At 46.5% G+C, this 21167-nt stretch overlaps 1 protein-coding gene across 2 annotated transcripts in view; it reads right to left on the bottom strand.

The window, feature by feature from the left end:
* The window catches only part of gosr1 (golgi SNAP receptor complex member 1), a 35628-nt gene that overhangs the window by 9764 nt on the left and 4697 nt on the right, over window positions 1-21167 (bottom strand). For both annotated transcript variants that reach the window (XM_042063596.1, XM_042063597.1), the window contains one exon: window positions 16974-17048. In XM_042063596.1, coding sequence (XP_041919530.1) covers window positions 16974-17048 — 75 coding nt within the window. The remainder of the gene's footprint in view (window positions 1-16973; window positions 17049-21167) is intronic.

Here is a 21167-nt window from a genome sequence, read left to right as displayed (position 1 = left end):
GAACAACATCCTTTTAAAAAAGCAGCTTTTTTGATTGTATGTTTCTGTTATTTTTCAGCGTGCTCTCATCCAAAACCAAGCTGCTGACATTAGTCTTCCTTTGCGAGCGTAATTACGAGTCTCTCCAGCAGAATACACAGGCAGCAGAGCGCCCTCCGTGTGGGGTTGTGGCACTGAATACAAAAAATGTCTGCACCGCTACACAAGTGACACGAGGGTTGACATCTGACAGCTGACAAGTTTCCCATTTCCTTTCTGAGCGACAGATGACACACGCGAGGCTTGAGATTCTAGTGTGCATTTCCGACGTGGGGAGCTGCAGGGAGACGGAGGCTGGAGAGTGGGCTGGTCCATGGAGAGCGAGCTGAGAGGCCCAAACAGATGATGGGAAATGGAGTCTAATGGGCCATATGCTGCTCTCTAAACGACCGCCACACCATCATCCTCATTCTTGTTCTCTTGCACGCTCACACCCCCCCCCCTCCCCCCCTCTCTCTCTCTCTCAAACACACACACACAAAATGCAGCAAGTGTTGTTCTGCTCAGCGTTCACATTACAACAGTAACACATTGCATGTTATTGACAAGACAACCAGGCTGAATTTCTCTTGCTCTACTTTGTTCTAGTTGCTCAAGTAGCTCACAAAATGCAGCAGACTTTGCCAAACCTCTCGGACACGCCTATCCATCCTGAAGTAGCAGGGTCCACCACGTAACCTTAAGCGTGAAGGAGGGTGGATCCATCACTTTAGTGGCCAAAGGACATTAACCTTGTGGGGGCAGGCAGCACACACATCCTGTAGTCTAATGATCCCTAATGGGCTCTAGGGTTTCCCCCATCAGTCAGCCATGCCTATCAGACACCAAAAAGCTCCACAATCCTGCCAGTAGTACAGGGATGGTCCAGGCTCAGGTGCCCATCCCTTTCCATACCGGCTGGCTGGCTGCTTGGAGCTGAAAAAAGGGAATTAAACGCAGCTTTGCCACACTCATTTATCTAAATCTAGAGCCGGTGACAACAGGGGAGACACCGTCTCCCTGGCACACAGCAGCCTTGTGCCCCCACACACACACAGGTGCCAAAAACAGATCAAATCAAGAAGAGACTGTTCCAAAATGCCACCATCAATGTATCTGAAAGGGCAAATATATCAGCAGCAAGATGCTATGATGTCTACTCTCTTGCCATTAATCTAAACTTTAAGAAACTTTAAGGTGTCTCAGGGTTCAGGCTATGGGCTCCTGTGAGCTCCTTGAGACAAATCCAATAGGTATAGCTGGTGCCAAATACATAAAATTGAATTGAAAAACACGGGTCAGGGACTAGCAGACCCCAGGTACCTTACAACTATAACCTGATTCCATGCCACATCAAAACCATTCAGGTGCCCTGAACAGCGTGTTCAGCCAGTGTCTTTGTAAACGTATTGACACAAACGAATCAACTGGCTGGAGGATGGTCTGATCTGCATGGCCGGGGCGGCATGCTACATCATCATTGGGCCACTGGGGCTTTCCCTTGTGAACTAACAGCTAGCCTCTCGTTTAAAGTAGCCGCCAGCCTGAACTGAAGCACTCTGGCGACAGATGCATTAGTCCAATTACATTAACAAAGAGCACCGCACCCTACTGAGAGCCTGGTAACGATGGGAAGAAATGAGGGATGGGGGTGGTGGGGTGCTCAGAACAAACGAGTGCAAAGGGGAAGTGATGTCTTTAACGTGGAAACACTGCTCAGCATTATTTCAATCGCTATTAAAGGACTTCTGGTATTGGTCAATAGTGGTTCCTCTATTTATTGAATCTGTTCAAGGAACAAAAAGCTACATCTCTGGATGGTAGATACCAAAATGTGAAATGTCCACCTATGAGCAAACACTGAACGGATGGCTAGAGAATTTCAACACAGTGCCAATGTAAAATGAACATTTTGTCTTAGACCAAGCCATGAGTTTGTTTGTTTGTTTGTTTGTTTGTTTAATTTAAGGCCATTTAATGGCCAGAGCACTGTGTGTTATAGAAACTTAAATATGTTTCTTAAAATCTATGCTCCAAGCCAGTAACCGCAGCCAATCAACATGGTACTTCAGATGACCATGTCATTTGATTAACTGCACAGTGCACCTGGGTGTTTATCTGTAATTCCTCAAAATTAATTTGAAGATGATACCAAAAGTAGCTGCACATTCAAAAGTGACAACTAGCTGCGTAGCTCTGCTTTTATAACCAAGCTTGTCAGTCAGTTTACTGTCACCCAAGATATTTGATGTTCCTTCCCATCACTGAAATGCCTCAAAATCCCATCCACCACATCTTGTTTTTCTTCTGGAGACAGCTGCCCATGGTGCTTGAAATTGAGACTGAACAGGTAGCAGTTGATGTATACCTTTGGGGTGACATATTTTAAGGCAACTGCTTAACAATCTGTAGCCAGCAGGAAGCCACTAGTCACTGAGAGCGCAGACTGTTTTGGAGGGGGAGACTGATGCGGTCTCTAAATGAGTGGGCAAGGCTGCAGGCTCAGCAAAAGCAGTGGGGACGACAGATGAGAGGAGCTCAACTGGCTAAACACACCAGAAAGATCAAACCCATAAAGATTTGTGCTCTTCAAAGTCTCTGCTTTTGGCTCCTACAATTGTAAGGCCAAGTTTATTTCTGTCAAACTGAATGACTGCATTGCTGTGTAAAGCTGGATAGCTGGAAGCCTTCAGAGGAAACTTTTCCTCTCGTACGGCAACTTAGCCTTAATGGACAACTGATATCAGTCAGTTGCAATTACAGCTGAGTGACAGATTGGGAAGGTTGACCGTAGATGGTAAAGCAGACATTCCCTCTCTGAAATCTGATGACAATTTTTTCACTACGCAAACGCAGGGCTACTGAGAGGACCTGCTGAAGCCGCAATCCCATCGTTGATCTGGTCCTTGGGAGTTCACTGACGATAAGTCATGGCCGAGGGACAGCACAAACTCAAGGCCCTTCTAGGCCCTCGTGTGTGTGTGTGTGTGTGTGTGTGTGTGTGCTTACAAAGGAGTGCCCAAGGAGAGTCCCGCACACACCCAGGAGGTATTATGGGTCACAGTGGGACCTTTTAGCGGCTCTGCATTCACCGTTACTGTCCCCGAGAGCCCAATAACCACACACCCACACCTTGTGTCTCAGACACAAACACAGACAGACACATGACCCAAGGGGCTCCTTTACCAGCTTTTCTAATCAAAAACAAGATACTCTCTGTTTTAAATCAATAGTGATAATGCTTCAGCTTAGACAAGAGAATAACAAAAACAAATCTAGAAGGCAAAGTAGTTTGGTTGGTACTCTCCTGAGGAAAGCAGCTGGAGTTGGGACCACTTAAATGCTTATGTAAACACAACTTTGGAAAAGGGAAACATCTACTGTGGAACAAGTTTCCGTGAAACATAATAGGGCATTTCAAGGTAGCGTGCTCAAGCCAACAGACATTTTTACCCACCCATTTCTACAGTGTTCTTCTATGTGCTTGAAATGATGTAATGATAGACTCACTGAAATTGGTTGAAATGGCATTCATGTTTTAAGGATGTTCAAAACTATAGACGTGAGAGCCTGACTGTACTTATGTGAATCACTTATCAGTATGACCACTAATTTCTGTGTTACGGGGCAGTAGCACAAGGACTGAAATGGGATCATCAGCCAAACAAACCTCATATGGGACTACAACCACCACCAAATCCAAAGCCTTCATATACACCTCACATGGACAGGCACTTATTTTTAAGGACCATGACAATGTGCTGAGCCACATGCCATTCTCCACATTCCCTAAAACTGCTGTACTTCCACACTATTGCCCTCTGTCAACACACCCACGTCTGTGGAGTGGATGCTGGCCGTAGTGACAGATGGCCACATCTGCAGCGCACCTATGCTGGACCAGAAGAACCAGGTGTAGGACCCGGGCTGGGCTGAGCCAGGCTGAGCTGGGTTGGGTTGGGTTGGGTTGGGCTGGGCTCGGGAGGGGAGGCTTGCTCACTCACCATCTGTCTCTGGGAGCACTGCTCAGTAAATCCTACCGGTGCAGAGAGGGCCCTGGAGTAAAAGCGAGCAGCGGGGAGTAGGGAAGCAGGGAAATGGGGCTCTGGTGGCTGATTCATGCCGGTTTTATTGGCGCAGATGAGACGCAGTTGAAGGATTTACCATCACCCTCCATCAGGCAGCAGCGCATAGCGTTTAGGGGACGGGGGGGTGGGGTGGGGGAAAACACTGGTGCAAAGTGCCCGAGAATGTGTTTGTGTAGACAGTATGAATCTTCACTGGCTACTCAATGCGTTTCGCATGTTACCATGTTGTACAGTGCAAACAGATCTCTTCCTGTCTTTACTGCTTTTCTCTGCATTCGCAGCTCCTTAACAGAACAGGTCATGGTTGTGACTGTGTGTATAGACTGTGCTTTGAAAGCATTTGGTAATGACACATAATGCCTGTGTATAGGACGTGTGTCTGTCTGAGCTTTGAAAGAATTAAAATGAGCCTGTGTGTGTGTGACTTTGTTAAGGACACATACTGCCTGTGTACAGGATGTGTGAGTGTGTGTGTGAACACGCTTCTGCCCCGTTTCTCAGGCACTCGCTGCATTGCTGCTGCTGCTGCTGCAGCTGCAATCATTAAAGTGTTCATCAGCACAGACCTAATTCCCTCCCCTGTGTAAATTGTCCAGGAGTTCACACATGGGCCGTCTGCTCTTATTCCCCTCCCTCCCTCCACCCACTTTTCTCCCTCTCTCCCTTTCTCTCTCCATCTCCTGACAGCATCACACTTTCAAGGATTTATATGGGCCAATCTTCATTCCAGCTATAGCACATTAAGTCATTCACAAAAAAAAGAAAAGAAAAAGATCATGTGGAATACTGCCAGCCTCTCTATGCCTCCTGCACAAGATTGTGGCTGTTTATTTCAGGATTACAACAGGGAATTTCATTCTTTGTGCATCTCTGCCAGCCATTTCACTTGTTTTCTAGGGAAGACTATTGCAGGGAGACCCATCTGTGGGAAACAGCCAGAGGGACATGGGGCTTGGCAGCGGGGCTTTGCCATGGTGGCACTGGGTGAGTACCTGGCTGCCCTACTGTCCAAAAAACCAGGCATCTGCTTCAATTCATATTCATAAGAGGCTAGGGCAGCCAAACTCTCTGCAGCATCCCCAAAATGTCTGCTCTGGGGACGGACAGCAGGTCAGCAGACCCTGTGCCATTTAGCAGGGGATCTGTGAACGGCCGGACAGCTAGGCGGAGAGGTCTTCTCTGGCCATCTGGTACCTGATACCTCTGCTATGTTGTCTGACCCGTTTGGATTCACATCCTACCTATAATCCCATATTCTTACACTGGGGCTACTACGGGCGCAGAGCTGAGGCGTTCCGTTCACGAAGACTGGTCTGATTTCTTTGAATATGCACAGTGGTCTCATGTGTGGTTCAGTCAGTTCCATTGATTATAGTGGAAACTAATTGTTGCAGCATACGCTCTGTGAACAGAGCCCTTCAGATGCACTCCTGGTGTAACCCAGAGGATACAGCACATTACACAGATGCTCACTCGCTCACTCACTGTCCTCCAGGCAAAATAAAAAAAGAGTTTGGAGTGGTTCTGTTTCCTACAAATAGGAAAGCCTTTAAGCTACAGTCAGATATTTCCCTCAGCAGCACAGGTGTTGAAAGCTGATGTCTGTGTGCACAGTAGTGATGCTTACGTCCTACTTCAATGGGACTCAGCTTCCAATCAAATCGAGGTCTTTACTATAAAAAGCAAGCGGTAAATCATGGAGTTCCTCTTCGGTTTCGCTGCTGCATGCAAAGCAGAATTCAAATCAACAATGAGCGCTTGCTGAGAAAAGGGCTGTCAATCTCATTTAGGGGGAAACCTACTGCAGTGGGCAAATTTCAGGGATAAATCCATTCTGCTGGATAATAAATCCAACAGACAGCGCTAATGTTTCCTCACAGAGGGGCAGGTTTTTGAGGTGCCTCATATTGGACCTTCGGTGTCTGCGCAATACAGCAGAAGAAATTGGATTGGGTCACATGACCAAGTCATTGAGATTTGCTGCCTTGCTGTGGTGAACCCACCACCCTACCCCCCAGCCTCTCTCTTTCAGGAAAGATGGATTGACTGCGTCGTCAGGTGGATGCTAGCATTCTTCTTGTACAAGACACACTCTTAAAAATGACAACTGCGCTGAGTTATAGGTGGTAAGCGTGCCTAAAATTCCATTGAAAAATGATCAAATAAATAAATATTGATACAAGCACCCTTTAGAAAGCCTTCGTGGACTGCGGTGCCATCCAGGCGTCGACTGAGCGTAATGTGTGAATTGGATACTTGATCAGCTTGTCTGAGGTGGTGGCAGGCAGGTGTGGGGAGTGCTACAGCAGGACGCACTGTCACAGCTCATTCCGCCAAGCAGCCATGAAGCCATTAGCCTGCTGCAGCCAGAGGGGCTGCCGACTACACACACACACACACACACACACCGAAAAACAGGATATTACCAACACAGCCACACACACAGACAGACAAAACACAGAGGTTGGGGCATTACACACACACACACACACAAATCAGAGCCTTGCCCGTTTATAAACAGACCAACTCTGATACTCATTTTATAGACCAGCTTCGGCAGACAAACTCATTACAGCAGTAGCCTGAACAACACCACACAAACTAAACACTACAAACATACAGACTGACAATTATAGTCATCGTAGCCTAGCCCTTGCACACAAACACATGGATCATAACCTGGCCAATGCATGCATTACAAAAGCCTCCTCATCTTCGTCAATGTCTGGATACTGTACAACATGAGAACAGCTAAGACTTAAAGCCACTCAGGACTCCAAGACATTCATTAAATAGACGATCTCTAATTGATAATCAAACCAACATCAAAATGGTGAATCAATGCTAAGCTCATCATGTCAGTAAATCTGAGCATCCATGATAGGAGATAACAATCTTTGCTGCAAAGCTAATGCTTCCTTTATTAAGAGTTTTTGAACTTGGCTACTTCCTGAAGTCCTCTTCAAACAATCACATTAGTGTGCTGAAGTAGTGTAACATGGTCCTGATGCAGGACCATGCATTCAGCCTGAAAAAACAACAACAACAACAACAACAACAATTGATGGATTGCCATCAAGCATCTTCTGTTTCTAAACCCCCGTCCGCCTTGCTGGTGCGGGGGGGGGACTGCAGCCAGCTCATCAGAAAGGCTGCTTGTGGCTGATAGGCTGGGCTCTGAGAGGGGCCGCGCCGCTCTCCGCTGCTCTGCTCTGCTATGCGCTGGGGAGAGATTTATGCTCCTGCTTCAGAGAACTGACAGCATGAAGGAAGAAGGAAGGGAGGAGTGGAGCAAGATGGAGGATGGATGTGATGGAAGAGAGGGAAAGAGAGAGAGAACAGGGGGGAGAGAGAGAGAGAAAGGGATAGGGAGAGAGTGAGAGAGAGATGTAGTGAGGAAAGCGAGAGAGCGAGGGAGGAAATGTATGGATAGAGAAGGAGTGGAAGACTGAAAAGAGGAGAGACACGGAGAGGGAGAAACTGACGAGAGCTGGAGAGAGAAGGCAAAGGAGGGTATGTCAACAAATGAGTTAGGAATAGTACAGAGTAAAAGGGAGTAAAGGGGATTAAGTCACCAAATAGAAAAAAAACAGGTGATAAGTGATAAGCCTGAATGGAGAAAAGGTGCCAGAGGGAAAAAAAGGAGCGGTCAACAGTATAAGGTAGAAAGAAACAGAGAGAGGAAAAAAAGAGAGCATGAGTGTGTGTGTGTGGGTATGTGTGTGTGTGTGTGTGTGTGTGTGTATGTGTGCGTGTGTATGAGAGAGAGACAGAGAGTGCCAGATAGAGGGGCTGCAGTGAGTCCCCTGCTGCTGCTGCTGTGCTCCATCTGCTGCCCTGAGCGCCCAACTCGTCTGCCCTCTCTCCCATGCCCTCATCCTTCTGCTCTGCTCTTCTCTTCTCTCGTCCGCTCACTACTTCACCAGCAGCGCCTCTCCTCCACTACCCTCACCTCTCTCCTCCTCTACCCTCACCTCTCTCCTCCTCTACCCTCACCTCTCTCCTCCTCTTCACTCACCTCTCTCCTCCTCTACCCTCACCTCTCTCCTCCACTACCCTCACCTCTCTCCTCCACTACCCTCACCTCTCTCCTCCACTACCCTCACCTCTCTCCTCCACTACCCTCACCTCTCTCCTCCTCTTCACTCACCTCTCTCCTCCTCTTCACTCACCTCTCTCCTCCACTACCCTCACCTCTCTCCTCCTCTTCACTCACCTCTCTCCTCCTCTTCACTCACCTCTCTCCTCCTCTACCCTCACCTCTCTCCTCCTCTTCACTCACCTCTCTCCTCCTCTACCCTCACCTCTCTCCTCCTCTTCACTCACCTCTCTCCTCCTCTACCCTCACCTCTCTCCTCCTCTTCACTCACCTCTCTCCTCCTCTACCCTCACCTCTCTCCTCCTCTTCACTCACCTCTCTCCTCCTCTACCCTCACCTCTCTCCTCCTCTTCACTCACCTCTCTCCTCCTCTACCCTCACCTCTCTCCTCCTCTTCACTCACCTCTCTCCTCCTCTACCCTCACCTCTCTCCTCCTCTTCACTCACCTCTCTCCTCCTCTACCCTCACCTCTCTCCTCCTCTTCACTCACCTCTCTCCTCCACTACCCTCACCTCTCTCCTCCTCTTCACTCACCTCTCTCCTCCTCTTCACTCACCTCTCTCCTCCTCTTCACTCACCTCTCTCCTCCTCTTCACTCACCTCTCTCCTCCTCTTCACTCACTCAGGGAGGGCACAGGGAACAAGTTAACCTCATTTTAGAAAAGTCACACTGGACTAGTTCACAAGCCCAACCCAGGACCACCTCCTCCCTGGGATAAAAAAAGACCAGCTGTGTGTCGTCTCCCCTCCCTCACTGGGAGCTTTTCTCCTACTTTCCTTTTTTAAAAGCACCAATCCACTGCTTGTTTCCTATGTCCTGTTACTATGCACTTAAAACATGCAATCACATGATGAGCAGATCAGTGCTCAGATCAGTAACTCTGAACGGGAATATCCTCTGATGGTTAACTTCACTACGGTCAGCATTCATGCATTAAAAATGATCTGGACAGATTATTTAAAGAATAGTTTTGGGTGATTATTTCCTTAGCAGAGCTCTCTTGAAGTAACAAATGGCCCTGAGCGATTGTTATACAACTCCAACCCTGATTTTTTTCGTGCCTCTACCTAGGATCATTCATCTATTCATTATGTTGGCTGATGGAGAAGAACAAAGTACAACATACAAAGTATGATTTTAAATATGGAAAGAAAACAAATCCCTGTTTCTTATTTAAATATACCAGTGCCCTAAGTCTCAACAGCTTCAAAGGCTACACTTTGATGTCCCTAGCAGGCACCGAGACAAAGGACCCTTTCCCTGTGTCATAGAGATCTACCCCTCCAACGGCTCCAATGGCAGACTAGCTTGTGGATGAAAAGTGCTCTTTGACATTGCACCCTCTCTCTCCTCTCTGGCCATCTCGGCTGCTTGGCTCAGAGGCTGGGTAGGGACGTGCTGAGCAGGGCCTGCGAGCTGGCTAATGGAACAGCGCAGGACATTGGCACGGACACACGCAGGCTCTGGCATTCTGCTGGAGCACTCATTCCATAGCACAGCAGACACCATGATGGGCCAGCTTCATGATGTGTGTGTGTGTGTGTGTGTGTGTGTGTGTGTGTGTGTGTGTGTGTGTGTGTGTGAGAGAGAGAGAGAAAGAGAAATATAGAAAGAGAGAGAGAGAGAGAGAGAGAGAGAGAGAGAGAGAGAGAGAGAGAGACACACACAATGTTGCTTCGCCTCCATGGGACGGCCGTGATTGTTTCATAAGGCATTGTGTTTGCCTGCTCGGCCATGTGAGTCAGTATGTTGTTATCTCCAAAGCCACACATGTGGCAGCTTTTTGTACTGAGCAGAGGCTGCAGGGCCGATTTGGCTCTTTGGCAGTGGATGGTCAGATGGTCCATCAATAGTTATACAACTACATCAAATCAACACAGAATTCTGAACTAATGAAATACATGGTTCTCTTGGTTTGTTGTACATAAAAAAAAAACTGAAGAAAAAAAATTCCATTTGGCATCTGACAACTCTCTCCTCAAAAAAACTCTAGAGTGAGAAGGATGTCTCAGAAACAGGTTCTGCAGTGAGGTCATGCGGTAATGTACGACCCCACTGTGCTGCCATCACACAGCGATTTGAAGGGTGAAGGTGATATCTAACGTGACGGTGTTAGCTGGGCAGATCTGATCCGGTGAGCATCCAGATCAGTCCTTTGACAGTTTCAATCTCTTGTCAAAAGCCAACATCTCTGGAAAAAGCCCCTGACACACACAGTAACACACTTGAAGAGACAAGCGAGGCATCCGTGTAAAAGTGGACGTGTGGATCAGAGCATGATCAGAGTCTTCAGAGGAACAGCACAGTCAGGCTGCTGTTTGCGAAGCCGCTGACGGATAAAAAGAAATGCAGTCAGCACAACCCAGACTAGGGGCCGCACAAATGAGAAAAACAGCAAAGTGGACCCCCCCAGGGGAACCAATTGCAGGTAACTGTTAAATGAAAAGGAATCGCCTCCATCAACAAAACAGTGTATCTAAAAGGTTTACAGACAATCACTAATGACCAAAGAATAGGGTGATTACCATTTAAAATGGCTCAAATCCATCTGAATTCTCAAAATGCAATTACTTAGGGGAGATCTATGGTCATTTGCATTTGCAAGTCATTGTAAATAGCGCACATAGTTGATGTGGCATGTAGAGCCGTGTACTTGATCATACTTAGGCTCAGAGGGTTAAGTGGTGGGTCCTGGTTTGCATCAGGTTCACATTGAACTTGCCTTCACTGAGACCAATTGGAGCCAAGTGATCGATTTAGTTCTCATCTGGCCTCAATCGGTATTTTGGTGATGGAGAACAGGGGTACTGCAACGGGCCAATCCAACCACACCCTGATTCTGCAGTAAGACAGAGAGGGTATGCCCCCTCACCCACACACACACGCACGCACGCACGCACGCTTGCACACACGCACACTTCCTGCCTCCTCTCCCCGTTCGTTGTGATGACATTAGCATATCCGAGGCCTCGGGCGGAGAGCCAGCTACAGGATGAGCATTCTTGCAGTCAGTACTGCCAAGGCTCAGGAGACTCCTTCTCCATATGGCCGCCAAGGCGAGCCATGACGGGCATCCGCTCACTGGCTGCCCTGCCCGCAACCTTTACGGAAGCACAGCTTCGCCACACACTCTCTGCCACTTCCAAATCATTCACCGGAGGCTCTATGAGCTTACAGTATCTTCCTAATGTACTGTATGCTTCTTTGCATTCTCCCATACTGCTTACTTATATACATTTTATCCCAATCACTAACAAATCATTTCAAAATGTCTTTTTAATGGGGTGCAACATTATTCAGAGTTATGCAAAGCTAGTGGGCGCTTTGCTCTAGTCACACACTTTTATAGCTAAAAGCCTGAAAAGGCTGATAACGCCATGCTGTCACATGAACAGAAATGTGACCACGAACCAGGACTCCAACCCCGTCCAAGCCTAAGAGGCACTAATTTGAGAGGTACTAAAAAATAGGCTTGGACTGGAAAGTGATAATGCTTTGAATCTTCAGACATTATTTGCTTTTGGACTTAAAAACAAAGTTAAATCAGACTACTACAAGTCTGAAGTGAAGGCAGGCGGAAAACAAATGAACTTTCAGTGTTTGGCTGGGATGGTTTCTCATAGCTCTCCTTCTGTACATGATGGCGGTCACGTGATGCTCCTCACTCCATATGTTTATGGATTCCCAATGAGTGAAACCTTCTATTGCTAAAATAAGAACACCATTATTTGGAAGTGGTTGTTATGATTACAACTCACCAATTAAACTATGTCTTTCTTTGCCAGGCAATGTTGTATCAATCTCACATTTATCATTGTTGGTCTCAGAGAGTGTGTGTGGAGTGTGGAAGAGAGAGAGACAGAGACAGAGAGCACATGAGGCAACTAGCTCAACAGGGAATACAAACACATTCAAAGTCTCTCTCCAGGGGGAACAAAATGTCAGCTGCTGTGCGTCCCTGGGCTTCCCTGGACAGAGACACACACACACACAGTGGTGTTGTCCACGCAAAATATTCCACCATTATAATGCGGTCTGAAATATGAGGAGAGCTGATAGTGATTCATTGAGTCATTCTCCTAAATAAATAAATACAGTTGTGGTGAGGGCTAACCGTGAGGCACATAGAGGCTGCAGTGATGACAAACCAAAGGGATCCGAAATGCATATTATGCATTAGGAGAGCTCTGTGTGTGTGGGTGTGTCTCACCACTGCAGTTTTGGGTTTGAACCTGGGCTGACTGATTGTCAGGCGACGGTGCTCCCTGCTCCCCTGTTCTAGCTGTATGCACATTATACAAGTCTAACGTTCCTCAGCAGGATCTTTCCCTCACCACCAAGCCCACCCCCAAACAAACAAACAAACATACTGACTCACACAAAGAAAAGAGACGAAACATAAACTCCCCAGAACTGTCTAATAACAAGGACTCCATAAATTAACTGTCTAATGTTTACAAGCAGAGCAAGACCTTATTTTCCAGAGGCATGGAAAAGTATATTTCTACGCATCCACATTAAGTTCCCACTCCCATCATTCCCAACAGTCTCTTAGCACACATCTCCACTATGCTCCCCTCCTACAAGTCAGATATAGAGGGGATCAGTGAGGGATAGGTCCATCACTCCGGTACATGCAGGACAGTAGACCTACTGGACACACCCTCTGTGGAATTAATCCTGGTCAATCCCGTTTCTCATCTTGACTGACCACCAGCTTTCAATGAAGCCCATTCAGCACTCAAAAAAAACCCCAATATAATTATCACCGTATGGTCCCAAAGACCAGTTGAGAAAGAGAATGATTGACAGTGGTGATCTAGCCAAACGTCCCTGGACTAGATGAGGTCCTTCTGGAGTCTTTCTGTCTGACCATCAGGGCCAGAATTTCCTGGGAAGATTGTGGTTTTGTGCAGGCAGAGCTTGTGTCTTTAGGGGAAACTGTACTATCCTTTCCTCGACTTGATGGGTGGAGAAGAGCCAAGGGTGTGCCATTAAATAAGCACTCCGTGCGGTTGTCTCCGATCTTTTACATTCTGCCCTTCATTTCAGCAACTGGGAAATAATGGAATAGACACTCCCAGAGTGCTCTCTCTCTCGGTCTTCTCTCTCTCTCTCTCTCTCTCAGTTGGAATTGGCAACTGATGCACCCAGTGCTTAATGGCTTTAAATGGATGGCGTTGGCGTCCATTACTGTTTGCACTTGCATGGGCTGGGTTACTAATATCACAGACGGCTTCCTCTTGAGTCAGACATGAGATGGGACGAGAGGAGACGATAGGAGACAATGATGTATCTGAAGGGTGGAGTCTTTCGACTTCTCAACACCTTACATGATTTTAAACACACACAGGAGGGGGGTCTGCCAGTGGAACAGTTGTGCAGCTGATGTGTGTGTGTGTGTGTGTGTGTGTGTGTGTGTGTGTGTGTGTGTGTGTGTGTGTGTGTGTGTGTGTGTGTGTGTGTGTGTGTAGGGGGATGCTTGCTGAGGGATGAAGAAGCATTGCGTTAGCTCCATGGAGAGGGATGGGAACGGAAACAGCTGAGCTGGGAACAACGCAAAGTGTGTCAGCAACAACACAGCTGGTGAAGGTGGGTAAGCCTGGAAAGGGGTCTCGCTGAGAGGACCGCATCAGGGCCTCACGCACAGCAGGTGTGAAGGGGAGGGTGATGAGACAGAATGGATAACAGAAGAGAAAAAAGATAAAGGCTGTGGGGGACAAGGATACTGGAATCAGGGAGGGTGGAATGGAAACATATGTGAGGGGAAATTGGTGGGGTGGGGGGGGGGGGAGAGAGAGAGAGAGAGAGAGAGAGAGAAAGTAAGCAAGAAAAAGAGTGAAAGGAAAAAAGTAAAGTGAGGCAGGAATGAGAAAGAAACAACAGGGGAGGGTGAGTAAGTGAGAGAAATGGAGGGAGCATGCAGCGCGCTGACCGAAAACAAAGCAGGCTGCCGGCCAGTTCTACCACACTCTACTGCAGAGAGAGAGAGAGAGAGAGAGAGAGAGAGAGAGAGAGAGAGAGAGAGAGCAAGCAAAGAGTGAGAGGAAGAGAGAGAGAGAGAGAGAGAGGTGCCTACTGAGCTTCTGCCGGATTAATTAACAAACACAGGCCACACGGCTGGCGGCTCAGGCTAGTCTCCCAGCATCCCCCTTCCCTCCACTCCGCCCCGAGTGGCGGCTAATTGGAGGGAGAGGCTTTACTGGAAATCCACGAGTATTAGACCAAAGCACCACTTCAGCCAACTCAGGCCAGGGCTGAGTAGAGACCCAACCAATGGAGCCCAATGGTAAAAGAAAGCGGGAATTTAACTCTCAAAGGAAGGAGAGAAGCCAAATAAGTCCCACAGAGGAAATACTATGGGACGTTCAACTCACTGCGAAGGTCAAGATGAGCGACGAGTAGTGTTCACTCACAGATAGGAAACAATGGAATGGGGGGAAAAATCCTTTCCAAGAGCTAGATGGCCTGACATGATGATTTTCAAAGTCATCTGAAATGATCTAAGTACTTTTTTCAGTAAAAGAGAAAGGAAAAGAGAAAGGAAAAGATAGAGAGAGAGAGAGAGAGAGAGAGAGAGAGAGAGAGAGAGAGAGAGAGAGAGAGAGAGAGAGAGAGAGAGAGAGAGAGAGAGAGAGAGAGAGAGAGAGAGAGAGAAAGAGTTCTTTCCTCTTGAGAGCTTGAAGCCAGTTCAGTTGAGCGATGTATTGAAATACTTTCATTCACATTAACTCTTAGTCACAAAATATTATTTCCATCAATCATGTTAGCAGGACTTATTTCCCTCTAAGGTATAAGTGTGCGTTTGTGTTTATGTAAGAGACAGAGAACGAGAAAGAGAGATCAATATCGATAGTGAGAGCGAGAGACAGATAGAGAGAGAGATAGAGAGGAAGCAAGAGAAGGACAGTGTGAATATATGTCTGTATCTGTGAGATGCTGAGAAGTCCATTCCCCCGCCTCCTCTGACAGATAAAACTCCAGCCTTGGGAGGAAAACAAGCGGTTGACAGTAGAGCCGATGGACTGCCGCACCAACCCTGCCAATCAACCGCACTCTCTCGTGCATGATACCTCACCCTCCTGCGGCAACCCTGCTACACAACACCACACATTCAAATTCCAGGCCGTTTCCCCTGCTCAGCACATCCTGTGTAATCTATATGGTGATGAATAGCACCTCAAACACACACACACACACACACACACGAGCTGACGTGCGATGACTGGGCGGATATCAGTAATCTATCATGTCACGGGTGGGGGTGCGCTCAGGTAACGTCTCTTGCATTGAGAAGGCTGATCTCTCTGGAGAGTAAACGTGTCAACAAGTTTTTTTTTCTCTTTTGTTCAAACCAATGCTGTTATGAGTGTGTGGTTGTGTAAATTGTAAATTCCACTGAGGTATAAAAGGAGTCAAACATTGAAAAAGAGAAACAGAGGCACTGGTGTTCTAATTCTTCCTTCAGAATGACTCCCCTTGTTAAGCGCGTACAAAACATGTCTGTGGGGAATCGGGGTGCCCAGAAGACTTGAGCGTTTCATCACCATGTGGTGTTTAATTGGACATATCACAGAGGGAGGCCGTTCTGCCAGGTGCACAGAGCCTGGTGGCATGAGATGGATGTCGGCATGCCACCTGCATCTCCACAGATGAACCCCAGGAGGCCCCAAACACATGTTTCCTCTGACAATTCACTACAACCCATCAATCCATACTACAGCATATATCCTCAACCCTGAGGAGCAACCTGAGGAGCAAGCCTCTATACAGTTAAGCAATATAGCTTTTATAGTGCGCACAGGCAGCTTTTAAACCTCTGACTGCAAATCCATATCCAAATTTATACAGAGCAAGAACAGAGCATGTGAATTCCCATAACATAGAGCTCCCTCTTCTAGGCAGCGTTCGTCATGCTCTGGAGAAAGGGCCAAGAGAACATGCTGAAGACATAACATCCTGTTTGGGTCTAGTGGAGACAGACAGATGATGGTGGCCATGAGTGAGATCAGCATAGAGATAGAACTCCACAGTTGACCAGCTCTCTACTGTCCCCTACTGTCCACGGAATGTACTGTCCCTTACAACTGCATAATCCTTTAACATGTATGACCTAGCCTCTCATTAACTGGTCGTTTCTAAATTATGTAGCAGATTGATGAGCCTGAACCATGTCAAATGAATGTGTGGTGTGGATGTGTGTGCATCTACGTACTCGTGCCATATCTAATAAATATAAGGCTTTGACCTTTAAGAATTTTACAGCCATCTCTCATTACAGTATGATATATGGTGTGAAAAATTGCAGATACATGAGTTATGGGTTCCATCTTAATTGAGTTTTGGGACTAAGATAATTGGTTCTGAATTACCCTTGGCCTCAAATGCTCAAAGTATCCCCCCACCCACATTGTTCTAAACAGAACATTAATTCCTAAATTCCCAAAGCTAAAACTTTAGCTGAGATTCTCTTGGGTCCAAAATGAGTCCATCTCAAAATATCGACCATCTGTCCAATGTAGAAAGTGCTTAACCTGCAATTGCTTTTGGAGGGAAACTGCAGGTGCTCCTTTACAATTGCGTTGCCTAGTCGCATTAAATTAACCCTGGTTTCCATTCGCTAGATTGAGATCGGCAAGTATTGCTAATGCTAATAGCTAAACCCAGTCTATCCGGGGAAAAGGAGGGTGAGGTGGTGTATGTGTGTGTGAGCGTGTGTGTGTGTGTGAGAGGGGGAGGGGGGTCTAGGAGAAGGGAGGGGCTTACTTTCGAAGGTGCTCGTGCTCCTTTAGGAACAGCTCTGTCCTTCTGTTGTTCACTCCTGAACCACTCTTGTATGTCCTGCAGGGGGAACACAAGAAAGACGGCACATTAGATATTAGAGACGCCACATAGATAGTTTGAGGAAAACAATTTCTCCTTTACTGAAATGCTTGGGCAGGCTGAGAAAGCAAGCAGCTTTATGAGAGCCCCTGTGCAGTCACTCAGAATAAAATTAGCAGCAGTCTCATTCCATTAAAGGCATCTCTCTCTCACGCACACACAAACAAACACACAAAAACGCACACACATACAAATAAACACTGTACAGAAGGGATAAAGTGCCAAGTCATCCATTATAAAAAAGGACATCCTCCCTAAACGGCTCCGTCCGGTAAAATAGTAATACAGTGAGCAACTCTTTTGGAGGCAAGGAGTGGGACAAGGCTAGGGACTTAGTGCTGCTGTGCTTGCCTGACTGCTTTGCCTTGTGCTCTCTGTGGGCAGAGCTGTGTGTGCATGTGTGTGTGTGTGTGTGTGTGGGGTTGGGCCCACCACAGAAAAGCATTTCCCTGTGAATAATGAATGAGTGCCGCGATGGGAAGAGCTCAGCCCTTCCGCAGGAGTTAATCAGGGGGACGTCAGATGAAGGCAACCCCCCACCTCGCTTCCCAGCACCTTCATCAGAGAACACCACCCACACAATGGACAGGCGTGTATTACATACCAGATTTAATATCATCTAGATGTTCAAATCTGTGTGTGCATTTATGTGTGTGTGTGTGAATCAATTGTATGCACTGCTGTGTGTGTAAGAGAGAGTGTGCGTGTGTATGTGAGAGAGAGAGAGAGAGAGAGAGAGAGAGAGAGAGAGAGAGAGAGAGAGAGAGAGAGAGAGAGAGAGAGAGAGAGAGAGAGAGAGAGAGAGAGAGAGAGAGTGTGTGTGTGTGTGTGTGTGTGTGTGTGTGTGTGTGTGTGTGTGTGTGAGAGAGAGAATGAGTGTGTATGCACGCACATGTATTTGTTCACTTTGTCCGGAGAGGGGAAGCTTGCCTGCCTGGGTCCCAGGTCTATTCAGCCATCAGGAGGCTCTAAACTGAAACGACAGCTGACCTACTCATCCCAACCACCCTTCCAAAGGGCACAGCTCTGCGTCACCTGCGTGGGGTCCGGGCAGCGCTGCAGAGTGGCATTCGCAGGTGCGGAACATGCGCCGCTGTGATCTGTCAGCCTCCTTTAGGAACAGCAGGAGAGGCAGGCATCGTGCCTGAGGAAGCCTGGGGGCATCGTGTGGAGGCGTGACCACAAACCGCCTCCGCATCGGAACAGGAGCCATGCAGGCTGCAGGTAACGGGGGGGGACGGATGAGGTTGAACTTACAAGCAGGGATGCTTCAGCAATGAAGCGACATCGAGACTTACCACCAGAATAAGAAAAGCGTACTACTGACACCTAGTGGTGACAGAGCAGAATGATTGTGGGAAAGGTCTGTCTGCATTTCTATATGAATTTTTTCTAGGAAGCCTTGGGGCAATGCTTTTGGTCAAACGCTAGTTTAGATCAAATGCTGTTTAATTGAGGGCAAAAACAACAGGGAGAAAAACTTCCACTTAAAATACAGCATTTTATAATTCATTACTGGCAAAGAAATAAGGCTAGCAAAAAGAACATGGCCTTGTGATTACTAGTTAAACTAAACTTGGCTATAGATGTCCTTCACAAGAAAATAATTACCACTCATTGTACAATAAACAACATTATAATTCTAGAGGTATGAGCAATCATCCTCTTCTACCCAAAACTTCTGAGCCTTAATACAACCCACCGGTAAAACCTTGCTACATACACTAACACTATCGGTCAAGTTCTAGAACACTGAAGAGTTCTTTAAATTTTATGAGCTTAAATGCAATGTATGACCTGTATTGGTGAAAAGAACCAGAGCACTGCCGGAGATTTATATTTAAAGTTTAGGTTAGCAAAAACTGAGAAAAAAAGTTTCAGAATATCACAAATGGGCCCTCAGGAAATAGCTAGTAGGTTACAACTTAGAGATGTTCTTCAGGCAATTAAAGTTAGGGTTATTCCACGTCAATTCAACCAGGACCCACGCACTTAGGTCTCAAAAAGATTCAGAAAAAATTACCAGGTGTACCTATGTTACCCAGGAGACACACTGTAAAATTACTCTTATGTAAGATCAATACTTTCCAAGATACAGCCAGTTTTACAGGGGGAGGGGGTGTCGATTTTGTTCGGCCTCTTTTTTTGGTCAAAGTTCACAAGCCCACAGTGCAAGAACTAAACCATGTAGGAGGCTCAAATTTTGCATGCTGGTACATAAATAGGAATAGTATGTAGCAAAATCGTCACGTTTGGTCTGGATAATCCTGCATGGCCATAGCCGTCCCTCAAAGTTGATACAAATTTTATTGGAGTTTTTGGCTGGGCTCTGTTTAAGACCTAAGTGCGTGGGCCCTGGTTGAACTGACGTGGAATGACCCGTAAGGTAAAAAAAAGCAGCCCAACGTGTCCCAACTTCTGATTATTACTTAAAACCCCTCTGACTGTTTCTCTTAAAGCAGAGTTGCCATAGACAAGTAGTACCGTACAAGTAGTGCTTGGACAAAATTGCACTGAGTTAAGTTGTAAATTCCAGTGAATATGGCAAGAAAACGGCAATTAAATGAAATGAGACAGAGCATTATTACCCTTAAAAGTTTGGTAGGCTTTTCCTTTAGAGCAATTAGTGTTTTTCCACCATTTCAGAAAATGTGTTTTAACTTGTGGAATGTGCTGCTATTGTTTCATGCCATAAAGACACACACACACGCACACGGCGAGAACCAGATGGTCGGGTTTTTTAGTCACCAATCAGGGAGCTGATACTAGAGAGCACTGACCCATGCATGGGGCCTAGATCACAGAGGTTTAGGTGCACTCAGGTCTCTGTACTGTAGGTATTTAAATCAGGACAAGGCCTTCAAGTCCATAACAAGTCCAAAATAGATCTACTCTCTAGATCTAAACTAGCAGGGGACATAACAGAATATAGACATCCAAAGGCCTCATTAGTGGGTGGTTACCGTTATCCTCTACAACTGTTTTTCCTTTTGATTGTCCCATATGTATGTAAAGAAGGGGACAGATCAGTTCCGTTGCCATTTCAGTTCCTGATGCTGGCTAAGATTAAGACAAATGCGCTAATGCCTTCAGTAAGATCTGCCGGCTAGACATTTCTCTCACGCTCTGATATTAGTTTTGATACTTAAAGGTACCGTAAGCAATTTTGAGCAATATCTAACCCGTAAGACTTTTTTTTTAAATCACAGATTCAGCGAATATCTATTTTGACATGATCTGCTAGCTCTATATTACTTGAGTCCACTGTCAGAAAACCCAGCCCTGGCTCTGTAAACTGGAACCAAACAAAGAAGAACAAGGTTGTCCTCCAAACCATAACAAAACAGTTCCAGCCAATCACAGAAAGAGGGGAATGGGAGTTTTCAGAGTGGAGGTACAGTATGAGTTTTCTTTCTGGTGTTTTGTTGGTGTTTGGTTCAAATATCAACGGACTTGACGTCATCCAGAATTACTTACAGTACCTTTAACGCACATCAGGCCCGGAGTGGGTAATCGGGAGAATTCCCGGTGGGCCGCTTCACTTTTGGGCCGGTCGAGGGAAAAATATTGACATTTGTCACGTTAATCTATCTTCTCTTAAAGTACACACGTTCGCATTCTATGCCCAACACCGCAGCCTCTGCATGGGTTGTTCTCCCCTCCCAAGAAAAGTTAACTGGTTGGGTCCATTTAGCCCGTCTTTCCTAAAAAGTTTTCTCAGATAGCCTAGGCCGGCCCTACCGTAGTGATAAGCGTCAGGGAGGATGGATGGTAGAAAGAAGCCAAGAGGGACTGAAAAGGCCAGGAAAAAAAAGACGAAAAGTATTGGAAGAAAATGCTGCCAAATGTGCCAAACTTCCAATACATGAGGCTACATGATCAACGTATATGCCTTGTTTGCTCAGAAGTGAGTGTAGTAAAGGAGCAAATCACCAAACAACAACATGATAGCTGACCCATGCAGAAAAAAAAAAACATGTAAACAATACAGTAGTTCAATATGCCTCTTAGTGGAATTGTGGGATACATTTAAAATGCTTTATTTCTTCCTTCCTGTTTTTGTTAACTTATCAACCT

This window comes from Alosa sapidissima, chromosome 15 (assembly GCF_018492685.1).
Source record: "Alosa sapidissima isolate fAloSap1 chromosome 15, fAloSap1.pri, whole genome shotgun sequence".
Classification (NCBI taxonomy): Eukaryota; Metazoa; Chordata; class Actinopteri; order Clupeiformes; family Clupeidae; genus Alosa; species Alosa sapidissima.
This window is presented reverse-complemented; position numbering and strand designations above follow the sequence as displayed.